The sequence below is a fragment of the Abramis brama genome, assembly GCF_963993115.1.
Source record: "Abramis brama genome assembly, chromosome: 7".
In the NCBI taxonomy this organism is placed as follows: Eukaryota; Metazoa; Chordata; class Actinopteri; order Cypriniformes; family Leuciscidae; genus Abramis; species Abramis brama.
The window spans coordinates 29,519,869-29,543,588 of NC_139969.1; the positions used below are offsets into that span (position 1 = coordinate 29,519,869).

The 23,720-nt window shown below is 36.7% G+C and overlaps 1 protein-coding gene across 1 annotated transcript in view; it reads left to right on the forward strand.

The window, feature by feature from the left end:
- The first annotated feature begins 655 nt into the window (after positions 1-655).
- Positions 656-23,720, forward strand: part of brinp3b (bone morphogenetic protein/retinoic acid inducible neural-specific 3b) — a 28,712-nt gene continuing 5,647 nt past the window's right edge. Inside the window, exons 1-4 of the mRNA XM_084120817.1 lie at positions 656-1,122; positions 1,208-1,484; positions 9,371-9,561; positions 13,466-13,659. Of these exons, the coding sequence (XP_083976943.1) occupies positions 1,252-1,484; positions 9,371-9,561; positions 13,466-13,659 (618 nt within the window). The 5' untranslated portion in view covers positions 656-1,122; positions 1,208-1,251. The remainder of the gene's footprint in view (positions 1,123-1,207; positions 1,485-9,370; positions 9,562-13,465; positions 13,660-23,720) is intronic.

Consider the following 23,720-nt stretch of genomic DNA (forward strand, 5'->3'; position numbering starts at 1 on the left):
TTGCACCCTCAGATTCCAGATTTTCAAATAGTTGTATTTCAGCCAAATATTGTCCTATCGAATTCCTTACGTCAATGGAAAATTTATTTATTCAGCTTTCAGATGAGTCAATTTCAAAACATCCTAACTGGATACTATATTTAATGCAAGTGTGACAAGCAAAATGTGGCTATTTTGTCAGCTCTATCTGTCAACACTCACATTTTCTGTAGCATCGTTTATGTGACTCAATTATACAGACACTCATGATGCTCTTTCAGTCATGCTGGAGAACATGATCATCAGGTTTTACACAAACTTGTGGAGTTCCTGCAAATTAAGTGCTGCTGTTATTAAAACGAAAGGGGACATACATACAATTTCTGACATTTTTCAATTAAACTTTGTTATGCTGATAATATAATTTGTAATAAAAATATTATTACAGGCCTATTAAATTAGAAAAAAAAAATGCAAAATAGAATAATTCTACTGGGCTTAGACTTTTGGCATAAGACTTTTGTTATCATTTAAAATTAGCCATTAGCCAAAGCAAGTGACTTACCTTTTTAAATTCTGTAACTTGGAGGAAATATAATCACATCAATGTACTTTTTTTTCAGGGCACATTCTCCAACAACAACAAAAAAAGAAATGAATGCGCAGAAGGAGGGGCATGCAGGGAGAGAGGAATAGAAAAAGGGTGGGGGCACAATAGTTATGCTTTATATGTATTGCTCAGTGTGAAAGTATTAAGGCAGGAGACGCACTCGTGGGGAAACCAGCATTCATGCTCCATCCCATTTAACAGCTGACCCGAGAGAGAGAGAACATCCAACCTGCTAACCCCGAGAGAACAGAGGGATCTAAAGACATTTCACTTTTCATGCCTGCGAAAAGCGGTTTCAGTTGAGCATTTTCTCTCTTTCTCTACCTCTGTCAGACGTGCGTCAACTTCTTCCATTGCGCGCGAGCGGGGATTTGTGAAGGCACGCGCACCTGCTTTCAACTGATTTGAGAAAACAATTGATCGAGATCATTTAGACATCTTCCGAAAGGATTGTTTTCCATTTCGAACAGTTGCTCGGAGGATTTCCAAGTGTTGTTCTCTGTCTCGGATACCCCAAGTGCAACTCATGTCAGGTAGTGCCCCTCTTTCCGAAATCTGTGTGATGGTGATGTTAACTTGAGAGCGCGGTTTGAAAACATCTATGATTCTGAGTTGCAGGACACAAAGGGGATTTGAGAGGAGGAAGCATGTATGGCTGAAGGATGTGGGCTCGGAGTGTTGGTCCTAGACCGCCTGACCTGATGCTCTTATGGGAGGGGATGGTGATCTGTCTCCGCTGGGCTTGTGTGCTCGTCTCTCTGGCTGTGTATGTGGGCTCCGTGGAGCCGCTCGGATGGCTGCTGTCCGATAAAGGTCCTTTCCACCGCTCTCAGGAATTCATTGAGTTCACCGAGCGATACCAACACGGCTTCACAACCAGATACAAAATATACAGGTACGACAGCTCTGAATCACAGTAATGTGAAAGAATGAATTCTGAGGTAACTCTCCATTGGTTATGTGAACTGTCGCCGAACTGTATGAAGCCAGGGTCAGATTCTAACCTCGTAAGGTTTGCCCTTTAAACCATAGTGTCTATTTAACCCGGACTAAGAGTGCTTCTGTACTGAATATCAGCATGACTGATTCGCCGTAAACTCGAGGATACAGGTAACCACCAGTGACTCGAATCTTTTGATTCTGTTCATTAAAAAATATTTGTTCGTCTTCGTATCATATTCATATTCAGCTCTATAAATAATAAATTAACAATGAGGACTTTAGTTGGTTTGTAGCTAAATTTCTTATTTGCCAGTCAAAATCCAAGTGATGTGAATGCATACAATAACTTAGTGTGAGGAACAGGGCAAAATGTAAGTTGGTTGTTTTTTTCATTGATAATCATCCCATCCATAACCATGCAGTCAATCATTCAAAAAGACACATTGGCATGTCACAAGGGGTCACAAGACGAGCGTGAGCCAATGAATTTGATGTCACTGACATCAAATCTGTCATAACACTTCCTTTTGAATTTTAAAGTGCCCCTCATTTGTGCTTTTTCAGATATTACCTTTCATATAGTCTTGAGTAGCCAGACGTTGATAGAAGGACTGCACTACACTGCAGCTTTCATTGGTCAAGGACCACCCAAGAGGATGTTTGATTGACATGTAATGCAACCAATCACAGTTCCTTTTGTTCTGCGTCATGTTTAGAGGCGTAAAACTCCAAAGTCGATGTCCCTACGATAACAGACCAGCGTGCATTTAATAAATTATTCATTCAAGATTGTTGTGCAAGTTTACAGCAACAATGGAGCCTCAAACTTCACATATTTTTGAATATCCAGTGTTTAGTTTATCTTGGTAAGCGCTCATTGTCACAGTTGTAAACAGTTCCACGAGGGGGTCACGACGGCTTTGGTTTCAGACGGGCCATTAAGAACGCGACACACACGTTCAACCAATCAGATGACGACTTCGAAAATCCTGAAGTGTTTCCAGTTAAGTGTGCCATATGCATCAGACCTTCAGCCAACGGTTCATGTGCTGAGGCTGAGACTATCTTCCATGTATTGTGTAATATAGCTGTTTGTGTATGTAGAAGTTTTAAAGATGAAAGTGCACGATAAATGGGTTATTGACTCCCAAAGGAAAGAACAGATTCTGAACTGCCTGAACGAGTCATCAGTAATTCCATTCTTATTTCCTGCAAAAACCTACGTAGGTTGTGTATAAGACCATTGTGGTAGAAATTACCCTGCGCACCTGACTTAAGTTATTTCAGGTGCCCCAGACATCTATAAATACTCGATACTTCGATACCTGTTCGAGTCGACGTCTCGTCCCTTTCGAACACTATCAGTTGGGAATAAGGTCTCTAGTATGGTATTACTTGATTACTTGAACACTATTACTTGAGAATAGAAGTAAAATCTCTAGTGTCTCGCCTGCTGCGCAGCAATAAGACTCCAACCGATGCCTTTGAATCTGATTTAATCACACCATATCAATCACAGAGAATCCCACCAGCAAAAAGAATACAACAGTTTATATAGGATAGGTACATAGCAAAGGTAACATGTTACTCATCACATGATTTTTGTCTAATATGATTGATTCTTCATATGTGCAAATTCAGCAAACCCCTCCCTTCTCTGTTACTGGCAAAGCAAATTTAGTTCTACCCAAATCATGGGGTTATTAGTTCTTTGATTACTCAACGTCATGGGGTTATTATATTTAGATAGCTGCCAAGCCATTTCCCTGCGTTTCCATTATTTCAACATACCAATTGTGGCTAAAGTGTTAAGCCTGCAAGAAAAATAAATATTAGTTATGGTTAATTAAATAATTCCTTCATACTATATACCTATGTTCTTCATGGCTGCCCGTGAACATCTATTTTGACCCTCCCTCAAACACTAGTTGTAGCTTTGGCCTGCAAGATTTTGGTTCATGTTGTCGACATGTCGAGAAGACGCTGTTTTCTGTGCTGTGAAAGCAAATCAACTTTGTGTATACTTCCAAATGATGAGGACTGAGGCTTGAATTGATACAGTAAAACTGACTATGTTCGTATTACGGTATATCAAGCAGTGGTATAGCTGGTGGGTTTTAAAATAGAGGAGGCACACAAAATTTTAGCGGTCGGATCCCCTCCAAAGGATTTTTTCTCACCTAACTGTTTTAAAATGGCTTTTTTTGTCACGTTTTGACAGAAAATTTTAAGAACATTGATACATACAGCAAGGTATTATAACTATAGTAAAGCTGATGGCTGTAGCCTATTGTCCAACCTCGGCGTGGAGTCCTTCAGTACCCAGTACCTTCCTTACCCTACAGTAACTGTTGTTCGAATGGTAGTTTGGGGAATTTGTTTGCGATCAAATATTCACTATTTCTACTCTACATATGTAGTTGGTACATCAGCGGTAGAAGTTCAAACTAATATCATGTAATTTACGTCTCTTCAATGATTGGTTGACATACCAAAAGAGGCTAGCCTCCTCTGCCATGTTTCTTTTCTCAACACCCCTAATCGCTGAAAGTAAAAACCCTCGATGTTGATTGGCTAATTATTTATTTTTTTACCATTAACGAGTTTGTTTGTCCATAAAATCTTTAAGATATTAGGTTAAACTTATTTGGCTTGCTGTCCACTGAAGAGGGGCTCGATGAAGCAGCTTCAACTCGAGCTCTTATATACCCCCCCAGTGGCTAAATGTATAGGATATGATAATTGAAGGGCAAGGTACCTGAGATGAAGGTGGAGTTTGGGGAGGTGGAGGGATACTGGAACAGCAGATGCTGGAGAGAGGTAAGCAGCTGCTTATATACTCAGGCTGTTGATTGAAAGATTAGATGGGCTCACTCCTCCCTAACTTGCGTTTAGGAACTTCATATAGAGGCACAAGTCTCCGGCTATGGATTTTTTCACCGCAGGATTTTGGGTAGGCTGTGCCTCTCTTACCTCCCCAGACAAGCCGCTATGTTATCAAGTGCTGAGGAAGCGTCCGGAGCTGAAATTCAGATATGGTAATGAATGTTTATTTTCCAACACGCGCTGTAAGGCATAGACCAATCACATCAGACTGGGCCATCTGACCAATCAGAGCAGAGAAGGCTCTCAGAAAGTAAGGGTTTAGAAAGACCAAATCCTTTATTTAATCGTTTCTCACGCTATTGGTGCATCCCAATTCGCATACTATCCTTCCTAAATAGTATTCGAAAATAGAATTAGTACATCCAAAATTGTAGTATGTTGAAATGAGTGTTCCAAAGATACCCGGATGGTCTACTATTTCCGGTCAGAATCCGAAGTGTTGATCAATGCACACTCTAACGGCTAATATTGCCCACAACCCATCGCGCGTTGGACGAGGATTCGGTTAGAACTACAAACACAAGTGAAAAGTGTTAAAAAAAACTACAGACATGGAGGACGCGATTAACTGTGACAAGATGATTGACAGGGCAGTTTACGGTAACAGGATGCACGTGACAGATCCGTCCGTTAAGATGACGAAGTAGTATGTCCCAAAGCTTGCCTACTCTTTTGCTACACACTCAAAAGTATGTACTTTTTATTCACAAAAAGAGTACATACTTTTAGGGCGTAGTATAAGTAGGCAAATTGGGATGCAGCACATGATTACAAATGCTGCAGTCTATATTATGAGAAAATTAAAGTGTTTTTTGACATTGGGGGCTTGTAAACCTATTGCAAGAGACCTCCAAAACAAAATCAGGAACCTTTAAAATAGCATAATTGGGGCTCTTTAAATCTGGGAAATTTGAGTGTTATACCAGAAGGGGAAATTATCAGTTAAATTGATCCAATTCATCACAATTACTCTGTTCCTCAAACAGAGCTGTTATGTGACTTCTGAACAAATGGCACAAATATAATACACTACGTTTCTAATACTTTTATGGTGATTTTGACATTGTGGTTTTTGACAAACCACAGCTCAGAGATTAAAAAAAATCTGCATTAACTAACATTAACAATGAGCAATACATTTGTTATATTTATTTTTTTAACGTTAGTTGATAAAAACACAACTGTTCATTGTTAGTTAATGCTATCTCAGGTACAAAAATATAAATATAATATAAATAATATAAATAATATTAAGAGATACAACTTTTGATTTTAATAATATATTAGTAAATGTTTAAAATAATATCTAAGATTAATTCATGCTTTAGAAGTATTTTTCGTTGTTAGTTCATGTTAGCTAATGCAGTTAACTAATGTTAACAAATGGAACCTTTTGTAAAGTAAATTACATGATTGTCATTCATTTAAACTGAACATTTTAAAGTACCAGAGAGTTACATTTTGGTATTGCAGGATAAAAGTGGCTAGAGTGATGTTTCCTTATGAAAGTGTGTTCTGTTGATGAAATTACATCTGTACATATGGATTTTCAATGGAGTGTTTTTCGTTCTAAAAATACTAAATATATTATTAATTCATGGTTAAGTAACTGGGATTTGCTCCCCCACACCAAACCACGCAGGATATTCTGGCCAAAAACTGCCCACTTAAACATGAACTGTCTGACTGACATGTAAAACAACCGACCACAAATCACCTTTTTTACGAGTTGTTCAGAGGCAGGTTTATCAGAAAAGAGTGTAGACTTTACAATCATACATTCTAATACATGATAATTATTTAACAGATATAACACAGAAAATAATGTAGAATGTACAAGTCTGCTCAGCGATTTTATTTGCTTGTATAAGTGCCTCAAACAAAAGTCTGAGTATTTTTCAAAAGATTTGATGCCATAGCCTGGCAAACTCTGATAAATGCAGTGATACGTTCTTCCTCAAAAGTGCTCATTTCAGCAACCCTGTACCTTGCGAGCATGACTTGCTGTGCATCAGACTCCTGGAAACTGTGTATAACCATGCAACCAATCAGATTTGAGCTTGCCTGATCGAGAAAGTGCTTGCTATTACGCAGTTTGTCGAGTGTATATTTATTCTCATGGGCTCATATATTAGCTTAAAGTAAATTCAGACATAACCAAACAAATCATAATACAATCCTTTATAACATCCCAGCCGAATAAAAAAATGTCAAGCGCCATAAACTCACCATAGCACTCAGAAATCACTAATAAATACCATCTTCAAACAATAATGAGTAATAATGCATAAACACCTCCACGGCTTTCAGGAAGCCTTGCAGCAGAACTCTAGATTATTATTAGCATCATTTTCCTTTTGATCTCATCTTCATTTGCAACACTGGTTTCTGCTTCTGATTACAAAATAGCTTGTGGCTTTTGATTACATGTTGCCCTCAGGTCTGCACTGCAGGCTCTCAGAGAGCTCTCCGGTAAAGGAGCGTTTTGCCCTCTCTGGTTTGTCGGTGGTGATCAGTGGCTTAGGTGCTCAACGCAAGTGCTCATCAGGCACCTCATCTGATACTTACACCATCCCTCGTCGGGCTGATTGGTGATAATGACGTCCTCCATTCCCTTCATGATTGTTCTCTGGATAGGGCTCTTCATGTGAGTGATTGGATTGGTTCCCATGAGTTTTAAACTCTGTCACTGGTGCAGAGGGCTGTGGTTTAATTGCTAATCTCCAAAGAGAGATTTCTTCAACCAAGGTTGGGGAACCTCCTGTGTTTTCACCGGTGTGGAGACTAATAACCTTGTAATGGAGATAGGGAATGCGGGAAATAGGACGAGAGAAAATAATAAATATTGATCTAATGGTGTGGTCTAGCAGAACTTGAGAAGAGGCATGGTTTTTTGCTTGCTATGCAATTTGTTCACTGCTTGGATAACAGCGACTTCATTTGTATATAAATCATGAGATATATTCCCCTGAGGGAAAACTTACTGGATACAAATCTAATTTGCTGTTATTTGACACACTGATATTAAATGATCTTTTACAATACAATGTGTGATGCATGAAAAGTCTCTTATGCTCTGCAAGGATGTATTTATCTGATCAAAAATACAGTACAAACAGGAATATTATGAAATATTATTACAATGTAAAATAACTGTTTTGTATTTGAATATATTTTCAAATGTAATTTCTTCCTGAATTCTCAGCACCATTACTCGCCTTCAGTGTCACATGATCCTTCAGAAATCATTCTGATATGATGATTTGCTGCTCTCTTGATTATTATCAATGTTGCAAACTGCTTAATAGTTTTGTGGAAACCAAAGTTGAGTTTTCAAGATTCTTTTATGAACAGAAAGTTCAAAAGAACAGCATTTATAGGAAATATAAATCTTTTGTAACATGTTCTTTGTGTCATGTCTGATCAATTTAATGCATCCTTGCTGAATACCTTTTGATCAAAAATTCAAAAACAAACAAACTTATATATATACATACATTCACATTCCAACTTTGCCTATTTGTACAACCAGTCAAAATTACATAGGCTACAAGTTTATACAAAAAGTTATATTTCTTAAAACTATTAAAACATTTTTTTATGATCTTGCTCATGCTGAATTGCTTGAATTTTGTAAATGCCTTTACAATATAAAATTTCCCTACTTTGAATGCCATTTATCTACCACTGGGGGCAAATGCTAACAAAACTTGACCCCTTGCTTAATTATATTAAATTGCATGTAAACATTATGATATGTTCCCATGAGGCAAAAAGTGTCGGGTTACTTGACTGAAACCTTGTTCCCTAAAAAAGGGGGAACGAGATGCTGCGGGAAAGCGCTATTGGAAAACATTTTTGTTTGACCGGTTGTGAACACGTGTGGCATCATCAGAGGTTATTTAAGCCAAATGTGTTTTTGATGTGTTTGGCACACATGTTCACAACCAGTCAAACAAAGATGTTTTCCCATAGCGCTTTTGCGCAGCATTGAGAGTAGCTTTTGAAAGGGAACACACTCTCTGTGAAATTCTTTACTGCATCTCTTACAGATCAAATGTCACAAAGCTGGAATGTGATGCTTTAAATGAGTGTGTCATTTCCACACACAAAGAAAGTTGAGAAATATTTCCAAAAAAAAGAAAAGTTTAACAATCTCTCTCAATTTTTGCTAAAGCTTTTAGGGAGACACGAGTGGGATGCTTTGTTTGAAGATCTACCATCTGAATGTTAGCTTCAGGGAACGCTACAAATTCTGTCCGACCGGATTAGAACAGAATGTTAGATGACTAAACTTTGAAAACAGAGCTCTCTTGCTGCGTAATAATAGATGCCAACTTATTTAAATGGAAAGAAAGTAGATTCACTTCTCCATCCAACACCTATTTCATAGTTTAGTGGGTGTACAATGCATTTTAGCTGGCATCCTTTAGTCGAGGAAGCAATTGCTGTTATCCCGTGTGAGGGCATAATGGTTTTGAAAGGAAATTAACCAACATTATAACACACTGTGCCGCCTCGGTATTTGGTTAGAGCAGTTGAACAAGTACAGCTTTACCTTGAACAACAAGAAGGATTGTTCAAGGTACTAATATGCACAATTTGAAATGCAGAGGCACCAAACAGAATTTAAAGGAGGATTTTAAGGGATTACATCCTCAGTGCTTTGTAAAAAATGTGTTCAGATTGTGCACCTGGCTCCCCACAGAGGCTCTTCAAGCCTTAAACAATGAAATACCACCTACCAACATGGCTTCACTGTTGAGCCCAAAACAGCTTTATGGGATAGAAATAGAGCAAACAAACAGATGTGGAGGAGAGCCAGATTAAGCCGAACATGTGAGAGGGTGACGTGAATGTGACTGTAATGACTAATGTGAGGGATGTGCAGATTACTTGTGCTACGACATCGGCTCATATACGACATCTCAATTAATGATTATGAACTCACAGGGAGTTTGGCCGATGGAAGGTCAACAGCCTTGCTGCGGAGAGACAAGAAGGCAATGGGGTGGCCGTGCCCTTTGACCCAGACTTTATCCATAACATCAGACTTCTGGGGAGAAGGCCAAGCCTGCAGAAAATTACTGACACCATCATTAAGAAATACGGGACTCATTTCCTGCTCTCTGCTACTCTGGGAGGTAAGAAAACTCTATTATATGTTAGCTAGTTATTATCCCTGCGAAATAGATTTTCATTCCTGTCTTGTGCTTGAGTTTGCAAGGTTATCTTTATATAGTCTCAGTAGAGGTTGACATGACATATGCATTATTGAACACTGGGGTTAGTGTTGTCTAATGAATGTGACACTCATAACTCAAGTTCCTGAATTAATGTAATGGGTCAGACAATTAACTCAAAATTCACCCTGTTTTTCTTTTTTAATTATTATTAAAGCACAATTCTGGTCTTGATTCATCAGTGCATGCTATTCCTAAGAAAAATACTTGTCTTTGAAACCTTGTAATTTTGCTAAATCTTTTCTCTGCCTCTGAAATGACTTTGGTTTTTGGCTGATGTCACCTAGGCCAGTGGTTTTCAACTAGGGGACCGGGGCCCACAAGGGGCACTCAGCAAACTTCCAAGGAGGCTGCAGGATGACGTAAAATAATTTAAATTAAAATATTATTATTATCATATTAAAACAGTCTAATTTAAAATGCTAAAAAAAACAACAACATATAAACAATATGTAAACTATACATTTACCTATATTGACTCCCCCAGTTTCTGTCAATTATAGTTAATATTTGTAATTATAGTTAATATTGTTGTAAAATGGGTGGCCTTTAAATATTGGGTTTTACATATGGAGGCCTTTGAGTCAAAAAGGTTGAGAACTTCTGACAAAGGCTATTAGTTACCCAAATAGCTATTTTGTAGGCTACTGTTATAGGTAATTCAGCCATTCTAAAATAGGTGTCATGATTCCTGTTTTGTGTTCCCCTTGTCTTGTGTGGACTAATGTTATTTCCTGTTCTGTGCCATGTTTTGTAGTCCTTTGTAGTTTTTCTCGTTGATTAGTTCATGATTGTTCCCAGGTGTGTCTTGTTTGCCAATCTCCGCTTGAGTGTGTGTGTGTGTATATACCCAAGTGTTTCTCATGTTCTTTGTCTGGTGTTGTCCTTCTATGGATGTTATGTGTGCGCTTGTTGTCAGGTTTGTTTGCCTTCCTTGCCCGTGTCTGCATTTATCAGTTTTGCCTGGATTTACTTTTATGTTTGTTTGAATAAATGTTTGCTGCATCTGGATCCCACTCTCGTTCCTCTGAAACAGCCACCGTTACAATAGGCAACACAATACATTTAATGCAATGTAATAGAAGTTACATCTATAATAACCATTAATGCTCCCTTTGCACCTGGCAATACAATGTTTCTTACTGTATCATTTTCATAATTTTTAGACTTGTCTACCAAATTTTTAACACATTGACATACAGCATAACCCTTTTTCTTTTTTGCATTTTCTTTTTTGCTAAATCTCTCAGTAAGTTTGATGTTAGGGGTTTGAAGTGAAGAAAAAGAAGATTACAGGTGTAATTCGGTGAAATAATTCAACATAATTGGAAATTGCTGATTAAATTAAGTGAGAGCAAGACCTCAGTGCTTGAATGTGAAAATGATTTTTACCATGACCTTGTTCATAATGATCCAATCACAATCTGGCTTTCATCTGGCTTTTGGATGTGGATATGGATAAGTCTGCTGATTGTGATTCAATCACAGACAATGCATATTAATGCCAGGTATGCATGGAACCATAGATTTGACAACAACAACAAAAATCACCCTGGACCAGTGGTGGATAAAGTACAGAAATTGAGTACTTGAGTAAAAGTACAGTTACCCGCATAACATATTACTCCAGTGAAAGTTCTAAGTACTCCATTTCAATTTTACTTGAGTACAAGTACAAAAGTACTTGATTTTTAATGTACTTAAGTATTAAAAGTAAAAAGTACTGATCGATATTTAATAATTTTATATCTAAATATTTTCTATAATCCTACTGCTAAAAATACCTTGGGGTGGTGGGGTTGCTGGGCCTGACATCATGAATTATTATGAATTGTCAAGTAGCCAACACTAGTCAGTAAGGAAGATTAGTGGATGCAGATACATAATATGTATGTACGTACATCATATTGATCAGCAAGAAAAGTACGATTTTATTCTTTGGAATGCAGTGAAGTAAAAGTTCCTCAGAATAAAAATACTCTGGTAGGTAAAGTACATATACTTGAAAAATTTACTTAAGTAGTACAGTAAAAATACTTTGTTACTGTCCACCACTACCATTGGCGTATGTTGAGATGCTCTTGAGTAACTTAAGGCGAGACAAGGCAGGCAAAAACATCGTTTTTTTTTACTGGTCAATTTTGAGATTTTTGGATGTCTTCAATAACGATGTCTTCTTTTCAGACTTATGGTGAAAAAAGTCCGAAATACACATTTATTACACTTTGTCAGTTTGCGTCTGTAGATTTCTCATAAATTCAACAAAAGTTTGCGTTCTTAATCAACATACTGCTCCACGATCTCTGCCAGCACCCTGTCATCACATACACCGTTAGGAAGCTCTCTCTCTTCTGTACAATCCTGTCAGATCCAAATATGGTCATTTCCTTTTTATCAGCAACCAATCGTGAAAGTAAAAGGGCTGAATGCGCAATCTCATTGGCTGATGATAAATCTTTAAAGCCCGTTTTCTCAAAATGACCTTTCTCTCATACTCCAAGTCCGAAATCTCCACTTCAGTAGCACCTATATACACCAAACTTTCCAGTCTTGTACCTAGTTATATTATGAAGACATTTACAGAGGGATTTGTAAATATATTATTCCTAGCCTGATTTATATAACATTTTATTCCAAAAAACATGGCGAAAATACATTTTTTAAGGCTATTGACAGTATTTTCTGATTTACAGGATAACAAAAGTAGATATCCATAAATCCCTCTGTAATTATTTTCCCATCTAATATGTGAACACAATGAAAAAATAATTTTTAACCTGGCTTTATCCAATACTCAGATTTCGTTTTTTAAAATATATGCAAATTAGCGCATATTTAGATAGATATGGCCTAATTTGCATATTTAAACATTAAATTACAGAAAACTTGTAATACATTTTTTTCTCATCTTAATGTAGTTAATCAACTGGGAAAATATTTCATGTTGATATCTGCTAGTTAAAGAAGCTGGTGGAGTATTTCCCACTTTTCCATGTCTATTCGGTTCCCCTATAAATAACTAAGCACCTTCCTTTTTTTTTTTTTTTCTTTGAATGTTTTATGTTCTGTTGTAAAAAAATACATTATTGCCAAAGTAAAATGTATTACTGCCTTGTCAGTTTCCAGAGGCAAGATGAAGAGTGTGGAAAGGTACATCCCTGTTTGTTTAGCTCAGTGGTTCTCAATTCCAGTCCTCGTGACCCACTGCTCTGCACATTTTGTATGTCTCCCTTATTTAACACACCTGAACCAGTGGGTCACGAGGACTGGAATTGAGAACCACTGGTTTAGCTGGTGTTCATCCCTCTTCTAAAAACTCATCTTCAATTGTAGATATACTGCAGAGTTGTAGTCCTTTGGTTCTGCATAGTCTTTTATACCTCGCCTACCGAGAGATTGTTTACAGTACACACCTCTTCAAAAGAGACATTCTCATTCGTCAATATCTCGCTCCATAAATAAACCGCTTTTATACCATGACTGAGGCTGAAAGTGGGGATCCATTGAAGGTCTGGCTAATGCTCCACAGGACATATTTTGACTCCACCATTTTTTCTTAGGCGTTTATTCTCTCCAAACAAACCCACCAGCTGAGTCAATTGATTTTCATTGGATCCCTCTCAAAGATAAAGGATACTCTCATCTGTACCATGCGTGTAATGAGAGCTGACGCATCAGATGGAGAAGAGCTCCATGGCTTTGTGGGCCCCCGACGGGCCGAGGCGAGCCGAGCTCATGCTGTAGATGATTAGGGTTGATTAGCTTCTCCAGCTGAGATGATCTTTTCTGTCTGGCTTTTGATTAGGCGAGGAGTCCTTGACCATTTTTGTGGACAAAAGCAAGCTTAGCAGAGGTCAGCAGAATGGCGGTGCCTCCAACGCTACAGCTGGTTCGCTGACCCTCGAAGCCCTCCACCAACTGGCTGCATCCTATTTCATCGACAGAGACAGCACGCTCCGGAAGCTCCATCACCTCCAGATCGCCTCCACCGCCATTAAGGTACGACCCCCATGGAACCGACCAGGGTTTGAACTGTGATGGCACTAGATCAGGGCTAAATAAACGCAAAAATCAATTATGCTTCAATGTAGAGCCGGGGGGCTACATATATATTAGCGATATTATTGTGATATCTTTGCTGATTGTATAAAATTAGGGAATATTGTGTTCATCACAATAATCTTAAAAGTTTTGCTTACTGTATAAAGACAGTAAGCCAATTTCACTCTCCTTTTTCATCTCACGACCGTCACAGCTATAGGCGCCTGTGTTGCTCACTTTCTATTATAACCCATTCACTATTTGAATTAAATTTTTTGCCAACACTTTATTTTAATGGTCCCTTTTGAACATTCTGTTGACTTTTTTTCACACCTGAAAGTCCGCACCATGGTCTGAACCAAACTTCATGTTTTGATACATTTTATACATTCGGTAAGTTTTGGTTTCACATTGCAATTATGTGAGCACACTAAATAACTTTACATTGCATACTTGCATCCTGCCATCATCATCTATGTGGGGTGCATCTTGACATTGATTGGTTTGTAAACGGACGTGCGTCTGACGTCAGCGTGTTGTCAATTCGGCGGGTAACTTTGACAAGAATGAATGAACAGACGCATATCGTTGCCACTATACTGTTATTATTACGGCATTACTACCTGCAGCACCAACTATACTCGAGGCTAGTCCAAATTCGCCAAATGGACGTCCTCGTTGTGCAAACATTTTATCGTCGCTGGCAGGAAAGGAGGAGAAGACTGCAAGCAATCCTGTGAGAACCACCAGAACTTCCTGTAAATGGTCTGAAAGTCATACAGAAAATACTTTCACACTAGAAACGAACCAAACCTTTGTTCAGTTTGATCCGGACCAAGACTACCTCTTTTCATCTACCAAATTTAATCTGTTTGGTCCGGACCGTGGTCCGGGGGAGGTTTCACACCTGCAATTTTGATTCGGATCAAACTGAAAACTCTGAAAATCCAGACCAAACAAGGTAGGTGTGAAAGGGCCCTAAGTAACTTTGCAACTACAGTACATGCAACCTTTACAACTTTGCAACTACATGACAACTAACTCTCATTACTGTCTGCTTAAGATCGGCTAACTCTTTATTGTGATGGTCCTCCAACAGACATTCTACTGACTATAAGTAACTTTGCAAGTACATGTCAATTTATTCTAACCCTAACCCTAGCAGTCTACTAATACTCTACTGACACTCTAATGAGAGTTAGTAGACATATACTGTTGGTGCAACTTTATTATATATATTTAACAGAATGTGTTAAAGGGACCATCAAAATAAATTGAAACCCAATTTTTATTTCTCATGCTAATAGCCACACACTGCAAAATTTCTAGATTGACAACCATATTTATTGAATTCTAAGTGGGATTGGGGTTGAATTCGAAAATGCTATGATTCACAGTGATAAACATGGTAACAAACGGGACAAAAATATACATGCCATGTATTGGACAATTGTATTAAAACAATTTGTATATAATAGCTGTACTATGAAGATCATGCCTTTTAATAGGGGCAAAAAAATATACATTTTACATTTTTTTGAGAGCAAATGCAAAAAATATCTGTACTGATTATTGTTTAAATTTTGGAAAATATCTAAAAATAGCTATATCGCCCAGCCTTAGTAGTGTATCCAACACACACAATCCTGCTCAACTAATATTAAATAATAAAATATCGATGAACTCACATACTAATTATTTTTTTTATATATATATATATATACAATGTTCTTGTTGATCATGAGGAATATGTGTTTTATTGGGCCATAGGTTAAAATTATTTCTCCTGATCAAATCGTTCTGGGTTCAAATCCCCATTACATATTAAATTACCATTTTGTAATCAACTAAAATGTTTAAATGGAACAAGGTTTGATTTGGCTTCATTTTAATTAGTGTTTTTACTAATTGATTAACTTGACATCAAATTACTTGTGCCTTTTTGGCAGCTTTGAATAAACCTAATCGTTAAACCTAATCAACCTGCTAGTATGTTATCAGTGTCGGGTAAGTTACTCTAAAATGTAATCAATTAATAGCTACTAATTACATCTTTAACAGAGTAATTTGATTACTGTACTAATTACTCTTTCTAAAAAGTATTGCTTGTTACTAATTACTTCCTAAATCCCTTCAACCTCGACCAGTAATAATATAAAATTGTATAAATTATTCTTGAACTGACCAAAATGTTTAAAGGGAGAAGGTTACATTAAATATTTATGTTTTAACATTAGACATAAAATTTTGGTGTTAAATCCACTATTGTTTTATATAGAATTGTTCTATAGTCTATACAGTATTTAATGCACTTACATCAGAAGTAACTGTAATTAAATTACAGAAAAATTAAGAGTAATCCCTTACTTTACCTTTTCAAGGGAAAAGTTATTAAATTACAGTAATTAATTAGTAATGAGTTACTCCCAACACTGTATGTTAAAAACCTGACTGATCAGCACAGTCAATAATTAAAGACGTAACTTCATTTTTAATGTGAAGAAGAGAACCTGCAGTGTCAGTCCCATTTTGTAATAGCCTCACAAAACTGCATGTGCCGCACCGGGACATTTAGACCTTCCTGGCAGAACCAATTTTGGACTTCACACTCCCCACAACCAAAAACGGGAGTCTCAAATTAATGTTTTCTTCTTCTTCTTGTAGGGTCCCTTAACTCTTATAGGGGATTTGGGACCAGATGTTAACGTCTTGCTTAATCCCATGTCGCAGGATCTCAAGTCTTTTGGTAATAAGTTCCTCTATGTTGTAGGTTAGTTTTATGGACTCTGTTGTAGCAAAAGAAAGAGTATTATTTTGCAAAATGTCCTTGTTCATTAAGCCATACTTATCCAAATGTAAGTCTTGGAGGTTTAACTTGAATCAACAGACCATTTTATCTTAATACCATGTACTATTAAAATGGAAAGTTTATTCATTACTCATTATCCAAGTCAGCAAGGGAGCAATTAAAAAGGAAATCCACTGAACAACATTCAGGCATGCCTTTATTTCCTTGAATGGCCACTGATTTGGAAATCTCAATGGATAACTGTGTTAACAGGGATTTGTTTTCCCCTCATGCCAAACCAACCCCCCAGTATAGCGTCGTATCAATTATATACATAATTGTTCTGTATTTCTAGCATGTTTTAAATGGTGACCGGCCGATCTATCAGAGAAAAAGAAGCCACATGATTGTTGTCTGCTGTTTTTCTCTACACTGTATTTTAGTCTCTTTAAACCTTGATGCTGTGCCAGCTGTGGCCATTGAATTGAAGTGCTGCTGTGGAGCAAATGGCCACACCTGGGGAACCTTATTCTGAATCAGTTCAATTTATTTTTTAAAAATATCACTGACTGTAGTCTCATTCCTGAATGAAATCTCAATAAAACCAGTGGAGTCTGATTTAGGAACCAATGACTTGGTTGGTTCTTTTTAATGAATCAAAAACATACCACACAACCAGTATTATCTGTTTCTCAAATGAATGACCCTTACAATTTGGTACTTTTAAGCGAATCAGAAACATACAGCACAACCAATGTAGTTTGTTATATATATTTGTTATATATACACAAACCAGTTTTGTTTTACTGAATCAAATCCATACCGCTGAATTTACTGTATTTAGTTGTTCTTAAAACTTGAGTAGTTAGTTATTGACTGATTGTGCATATGGCAACATGTTAGTTATAGAGAAGCATTATGATTTTGTCAATGTTATTTTTATATTAATAGATTTTTTGTTTGTTTAGTATTGCTATTCGATACACATTTTTAAGGCTACTTGGTGCTTATAAAAAGCAGTTGCCAATTTAGCAAACTTTTCACACTCTTTTAGTGACTTTTTTTTTTTTTGTCAAAAAAGCGACCAGCGACAAATCAACTTTTAGACTACTGGTTAACATTTAGTCAGTCACTATATCATACTCGTTCCATTATCTGAGAAAATATGCAAATGAGAACAGCTTTATTGGACATTCAGCCATATATTATATTAAAATACAGAATGTGAGCACAGATTAGGAGAGAAAACAAATGTAAAGTTCTGGCAATTGGCGCATTACGTCATCATCTAGTGAAATTGAACTCCTTTTTGAGCAGGCTTTACGTACTTTCCATTCAAAATAGTAACTGCTAAAAAGTAGTTACAAAAACAATCATTAAATGGAACAATTAAGGAATCATAACTAGAACTGATTCCTTACGATTCTCATCTTTATACAGTAGTATTCAGAGAAGACTCGTATTGTGCAAAAGTCTCTAGTTTGGAAGCCTTAAGTCAGTTTCTTTGCAACTTAAAACTTATCTCACTGGTACCAATGCAGGAAAACCTGGAACGATGTTCAACCTGAATTTATGTTGGATTCATGCATACAACCGCAGGCGATACATACGAGCAAACGTCTTCCACTTGCATACAATTATTACTGCCTCGAAGGTGAGTTCATTATTCAATACGCAGTTATCAGCAGCGTAACCTTGCGCCTGTGGCGTTCGTGATAGACTCCACACTGATCTCATTTGCGCAGGCTTTGTTTAAAGTGCCCGTGCCAAGTGCAGCCTTTAAATATAAATCCGTGCCTAAACCACTGAAGTGCTTCAGATATGAATGACCCAAGGTTTCCTTTGAAAAAGTCTCAAGCAGTCATCAGTAAAGCAGCGACTTAATCCAATACAGCAGTTTTCAATTCAAAGGCTATTTCCAACTCTGCCCTGCCACATTCAGTCATTTGCAATCTCAGTCAGGCAAACTGTTTTGGGGTCTGAGCCCGTTTGCTAAGAGGATCCCGGGCTAAATTGCTATTAATGAGGACAAAGCGCCTGTCGGTGTTAGTCGCAACATGCATCACGGTGATGGATCAGCCTGGCTCTTCCATTAAGATTTCTTTCTGCATTGACTAATTCAACTCATTAGTTGCATCTAGCATGAAGTGAGCTCTGAGGCACGAAAACAGATGTATGGAAGATGCATTATAAGGTTAGCCGAGGTGTTAAATGGAGCTAGTTGGATGATTCTTCAGTGTTTCTCTTATGGATGATCAGGTGAGGGAGGACGGTATTTGAAAGGTGTTTGAGAGCATAAATTAGAGGTTTGATTATGATGCACCGCTGCTGAATCAACTGGCCTCATTCGTTTTGCTGGGTCTTCGGGATAGTCACAGATGGCATCGGTAACTGACCTCATTGGTGCTTTGAACAATTGTCTGTCTTAACACTAATTAATGGATTAAATGTGTTCAGAAGAATAATGATTTGTCTGTGAGCAATAATAGTTTTTTTAATGATATATGTTATTCATTAAGGTTATTGATTCTCTTATAAGGTGGTGATTTCTCGCTGTTTGAATTAGTTTTTTAATATTAACACAGACAATGAAAGCAGGGGTGAAATACACGTTCTGGCTTTGTATTAATCAAAGCTGTAAATCCAGAGTGTTTGGAAAGAGGCTTTAAACACAGTCACATTATTCACAGTTTTTTACTCTTCAGTAAAGCGGAAGAAAGAAGGCCAAACAACATTAACCTTCACATGATGCTTTCTGGCTCCTAAATTAAACATGATCACGGGACACCATCATTTAGATAACGGAAATCCATTTTTACTACCAAAGTGTCTTTTAAGTTCACCAGGAAAGATTTGTTTTAGCATTGATTTTCCAGTGTTTGGGCAAATGTTGTCATTCAGTGTCAATCAGTGCTTTGAAAGAAACAGTTCACTCAAAAATGAAAATTCTGTCATTATTTACTAACCTTTGTCGTTCCAAATGGTCAAAGATGTGACACTTAAATAGGTTTAATAATAGTAATAATAATAATGTAATTTATTAATTGATTCAAAAATGCATTAAAATGCCATGTATACATGTAGTGACTTCTCCATTACACAGACAAAAATCTAAAACAGGCAATGATATCATGACTCTGAGCCAATGCTCTTTCCCCACACCATTGACAGAAACTTCCGTCATTTATGATACAACACTTCCCTGCCATTGACGGAAATTTCCAGCTTTCCGTGTTTTTACTTTTATAAGGTAGCAAAGATATGCTTTGACATATCTTCTGAAAGAGTACAGAATCTCCTGATCAAAAGACTAGTGCTATAAAGTCTGCTTCATTTCCACGAACCGGTGCTTTCGGACAGTTTGTTTCAATGAATGAACCAGTAAAAACGATTCATCGGTTCCTTACGTCATCATGCAATGATGGCACTACGCATTTCTAACAACTTTCAAGTATATCAAGGAAACATTCAAATAAAGTCATTTGTGTTAAAGCATTTTGAAACATTCCAATAAAAAGTTATTTGTGGAACACATATCGCTGACTATTGCCTTTCATTCACTTAAGTTAATGGTGTTTGCGGTCACAGTTTCAATCGCGAATCCTTTATGTCAGATACGACTTGAGTAGCTTACATCTTGGATAAGATTTCTAAAAGTTTCGCACCTACAGCACACATTACAGACATTGATGCAAAAACGTGGAAATGATCTACATGTCTTAAGTATATAAACCAGTCTTATAAACTATATAATAAATATAAAGTAAAATGTATTTACATCTCTTGACAGAAAGGTTTTTGCAGGTTTTAATGTGAAGTTTTGTGGGTGTTGATGGACTCGATGTACTCCATCTGTGTTTTGATCATCGGTCTGAATTCAAGTGTTGATAAAAAAAAGAATTCATTAAGCTAGAATAAAACTTTTTTTTATTTTTTGGATTGTTTAAAAGGCTTTGTTCTTTCTTTTGATATATTGCATGTTCAGATATCCATGAAACTTTTGTGAAAATGATCAGAAATGCTGGCGGTGGCTGGCAACTTTTTAACACTGGCGGGGAAAGAGTTAAAGGTGTCATATGATGCTTTTTAATGTTTTCCTTTTCCTTTATTGTGTAATGTTTAAGCATAAGATCTGCAACGTTACAAAGCAGTGTCCCACAAAGGGATTTATTCGATCAAACAGACTTGCCTAAAACGCCTCAATCTCGAAGTCTTCCTCAAACGTCACAGTGTCAAATATTATCAAAATGCTCGCCCAAAGGCATACGCTAAGAAAGAAGACGAGGCTTCATGTCACAGATATGCTGTGTGTCTTGATGTGAAGTTCGGCCTTTCAAAAATGGATGAAATTAGGAATCAGACGTTAAGATGTATTTATAAAGCTGTTCCTACAGCAGTACAACCCACATTTTACAGAGGACAGTTTCCTGAACCTGGGACAGTACAACACAGGCTATTTACAAAGACAAATTACCACTGTGAAACAGTGTGAAAAACTTGGATCCGATCAATCGGCTTTATCATCCGCATTTTCAGAATCGGGCTCGAACTGATAAGGTAAAACCACTGACATTATTAACTGTGTGTTTACATTTGCTTAACGCCTTGGAAGAAGCTGAAGCTCGCGATCATGGTGCTTTCACATTTCTGACACACGCTGGAGGTGTGGCCAATCACAACGCACTGGGTCAGCTGGCCAATCAGAGCACTCTGAGCTTTTCAGAAGGAGGGGCTTTGTAGAAATCAGCACATTTCAGACAGACTGAATAGAGGAACTGCAATTAAAGCATGTTAACCTATTCCATTACACTCAATATTTAAAAATAGCATCATATGACCTTAAAAATATCAGATAATTTTACCTTTTTATTAGCTTTTTTTAATGAGCATATAGTTAGTTCAGGTTGTAAAATGTCATATAATCCCCCCACACGTAATAATAATAAAATTCACCCTATATTCTGAAGCCATTAAATATAGCTTTGCATGAAGAACAGACAAGTAAAATCTTCCCTTTCTCCATACTCACAATTCACAACAAACATTATATTTTTTGCCATTTTACCACGTTCAGAATACGATAATTCTCATTTATTTGTTTGATGTACAATTACATGCAGAGTGCAACAACAGGCCTATTGTGTGTTTGGCCTTTCCAGGGACAATGAGCTGGCTCGGACCTCAGAGGGAATTTTTAGGATTTAATGAATCTCCCTCCAGAAGCGTAAGAGCCTGCTGTGGGTGTAATGAAGTTGTGATTTTTCACTCTCTGTTTCTCTCACACTCCGCTGATTCTTGCCCTTGACTTCATGTTGTTTGAATACTTTTTATAGCTTTTTATAGCTTTTTTTTTTTTTACATAAATGATAAACTATCTCAGCTTTTACATTATTTTGCTGAATAAAATCCATAGTTTTATGCCAACGCAGAATAAAGAGACAAACAGTGCTCTCTGGGCTGCGCAAAGATAATAAAAATGTTAATTAAATACAGTGATGTTAACCTAATTAGTTTCATGATAAATTAGGACCAGATGCAACCAACTCTTGCATCATTACACAAACAGAAGTAGAACTACATAGTTTGTTGCTTTTGCAAGTACAAAAAGTGCTTTTTTTTTTCTTTTCTTTTTTACTAAACTTTTAAAAAGATAATGATTTAAATAATATTTATAAAAACAGAAAATAGACAGAGTGAAGTGAATGAGAACTAGTCATGGAGAACCTGGAAATATTAGGAGGTTTTACATTTGAGTTGAAAACAATGAATTAAAAATGAATACAATTTATGCTCAGATATAAAATATTAAATATAGTTTTAAAAAAAATTAATATATTCAAAAGTTTCAGTCTTAAGTGTCACATGATCCTTCATAAATAATTCTAATATGCAGATTTGCTGCTCAAGAAACATTTATTATCAATGATGAAAACAGTCGTGCTGATTAAAAAAAACAGTTTTTCAGGATTCTTTGATGATTAAAAAGATCAAAAGATCCAAAGAATAATTTTGATGATTAAAAAGATCAAAAGAAAAGAAATATTTTGCAATTAGAAAGCATTAATTTGCAATATAAATATTTTTACAAACACACACACACACACACTTTAGTAAAACGTTATGGTCCAATTCTCACTATTAACTATTTTATTACCATTAATATTACTAGGATACTGGCTGTTTATTAGAACACAATTATTTATTAAAGCACATATTAATGCCTTATTCTGCATGACCATATTCTATATCCCTTAATCCTACCCAATACCTAAACTTAACAACTACCAACTGAAACTATAATTAAGTCATAGTTAATAGTTAGTAGAGAATTGCACCCTAATCTAAAGTGTGACCAAATTTAACAGTCTGACAAGTGTAATTTACAAGTGTAAATAAATAATGTCAGTTTGAATGTCTGGTTGAGGAAAGCGATGTCTTTGTCCTTTTCAATTCAGAGTATTTTACATTACAGCTCTAGTCAATGCAAGTTGCGTCATATTGTTTACAACCTTAAGTCCCATTTAATATACTGTAAAAGTCTTTGCTCTTGACTCACTCTTAAAGACAGTCTTTGCAGCCATCTAATGGTGCAATAACGTAGCTAACTTTCACTGAAGTCGAAATCACAATCACTAACGGACCCTTTCTCAATGCCAAATACGGCATGTTAAAAATTATTATTTATTGAAAAATAATATTTAAATAAACAAAAGTATAAGACATTTGTACAATAGGAAATAAACAGTTCAGTCAAAAGTACAAAAGCAGCTGGTACAGGATTTCATTTAAATATAAAGTTATGAAACTTAACTTTGCCCTTGGCCAGATCAATTTGCTCTGGAAAAAGTAGGCCTAAAAGATTAATAAGACCAAAGATTGCCCGCTTGATATACCCAAAATGAATAATACCTCATGTTTAAACTATGCAAATAAGAGCCAGCAGCAAAGTCCCGTAGGACTGGCCGAGAGGAAGCTGTTTTTGGCGAGTACGTGATCGCTGAATGGCCGGCCTGGAGCTCAATCTCCGGAAATGCCAAAACAAATTGTCAAATATGTTTACATGTAAGTCGCATATTTGAGATCTAAATTACTACATTCTCACCTAAAAAACTCTTAAAACTACATTCCGTGAGACAATAACAGTAGTATTTGTAAAATGATGGTGGTTTGCTCGACTCGTCCACCATGACACTCTCTCTGTGAGAAATGTTGCAAGCGGAGTGATACAAAC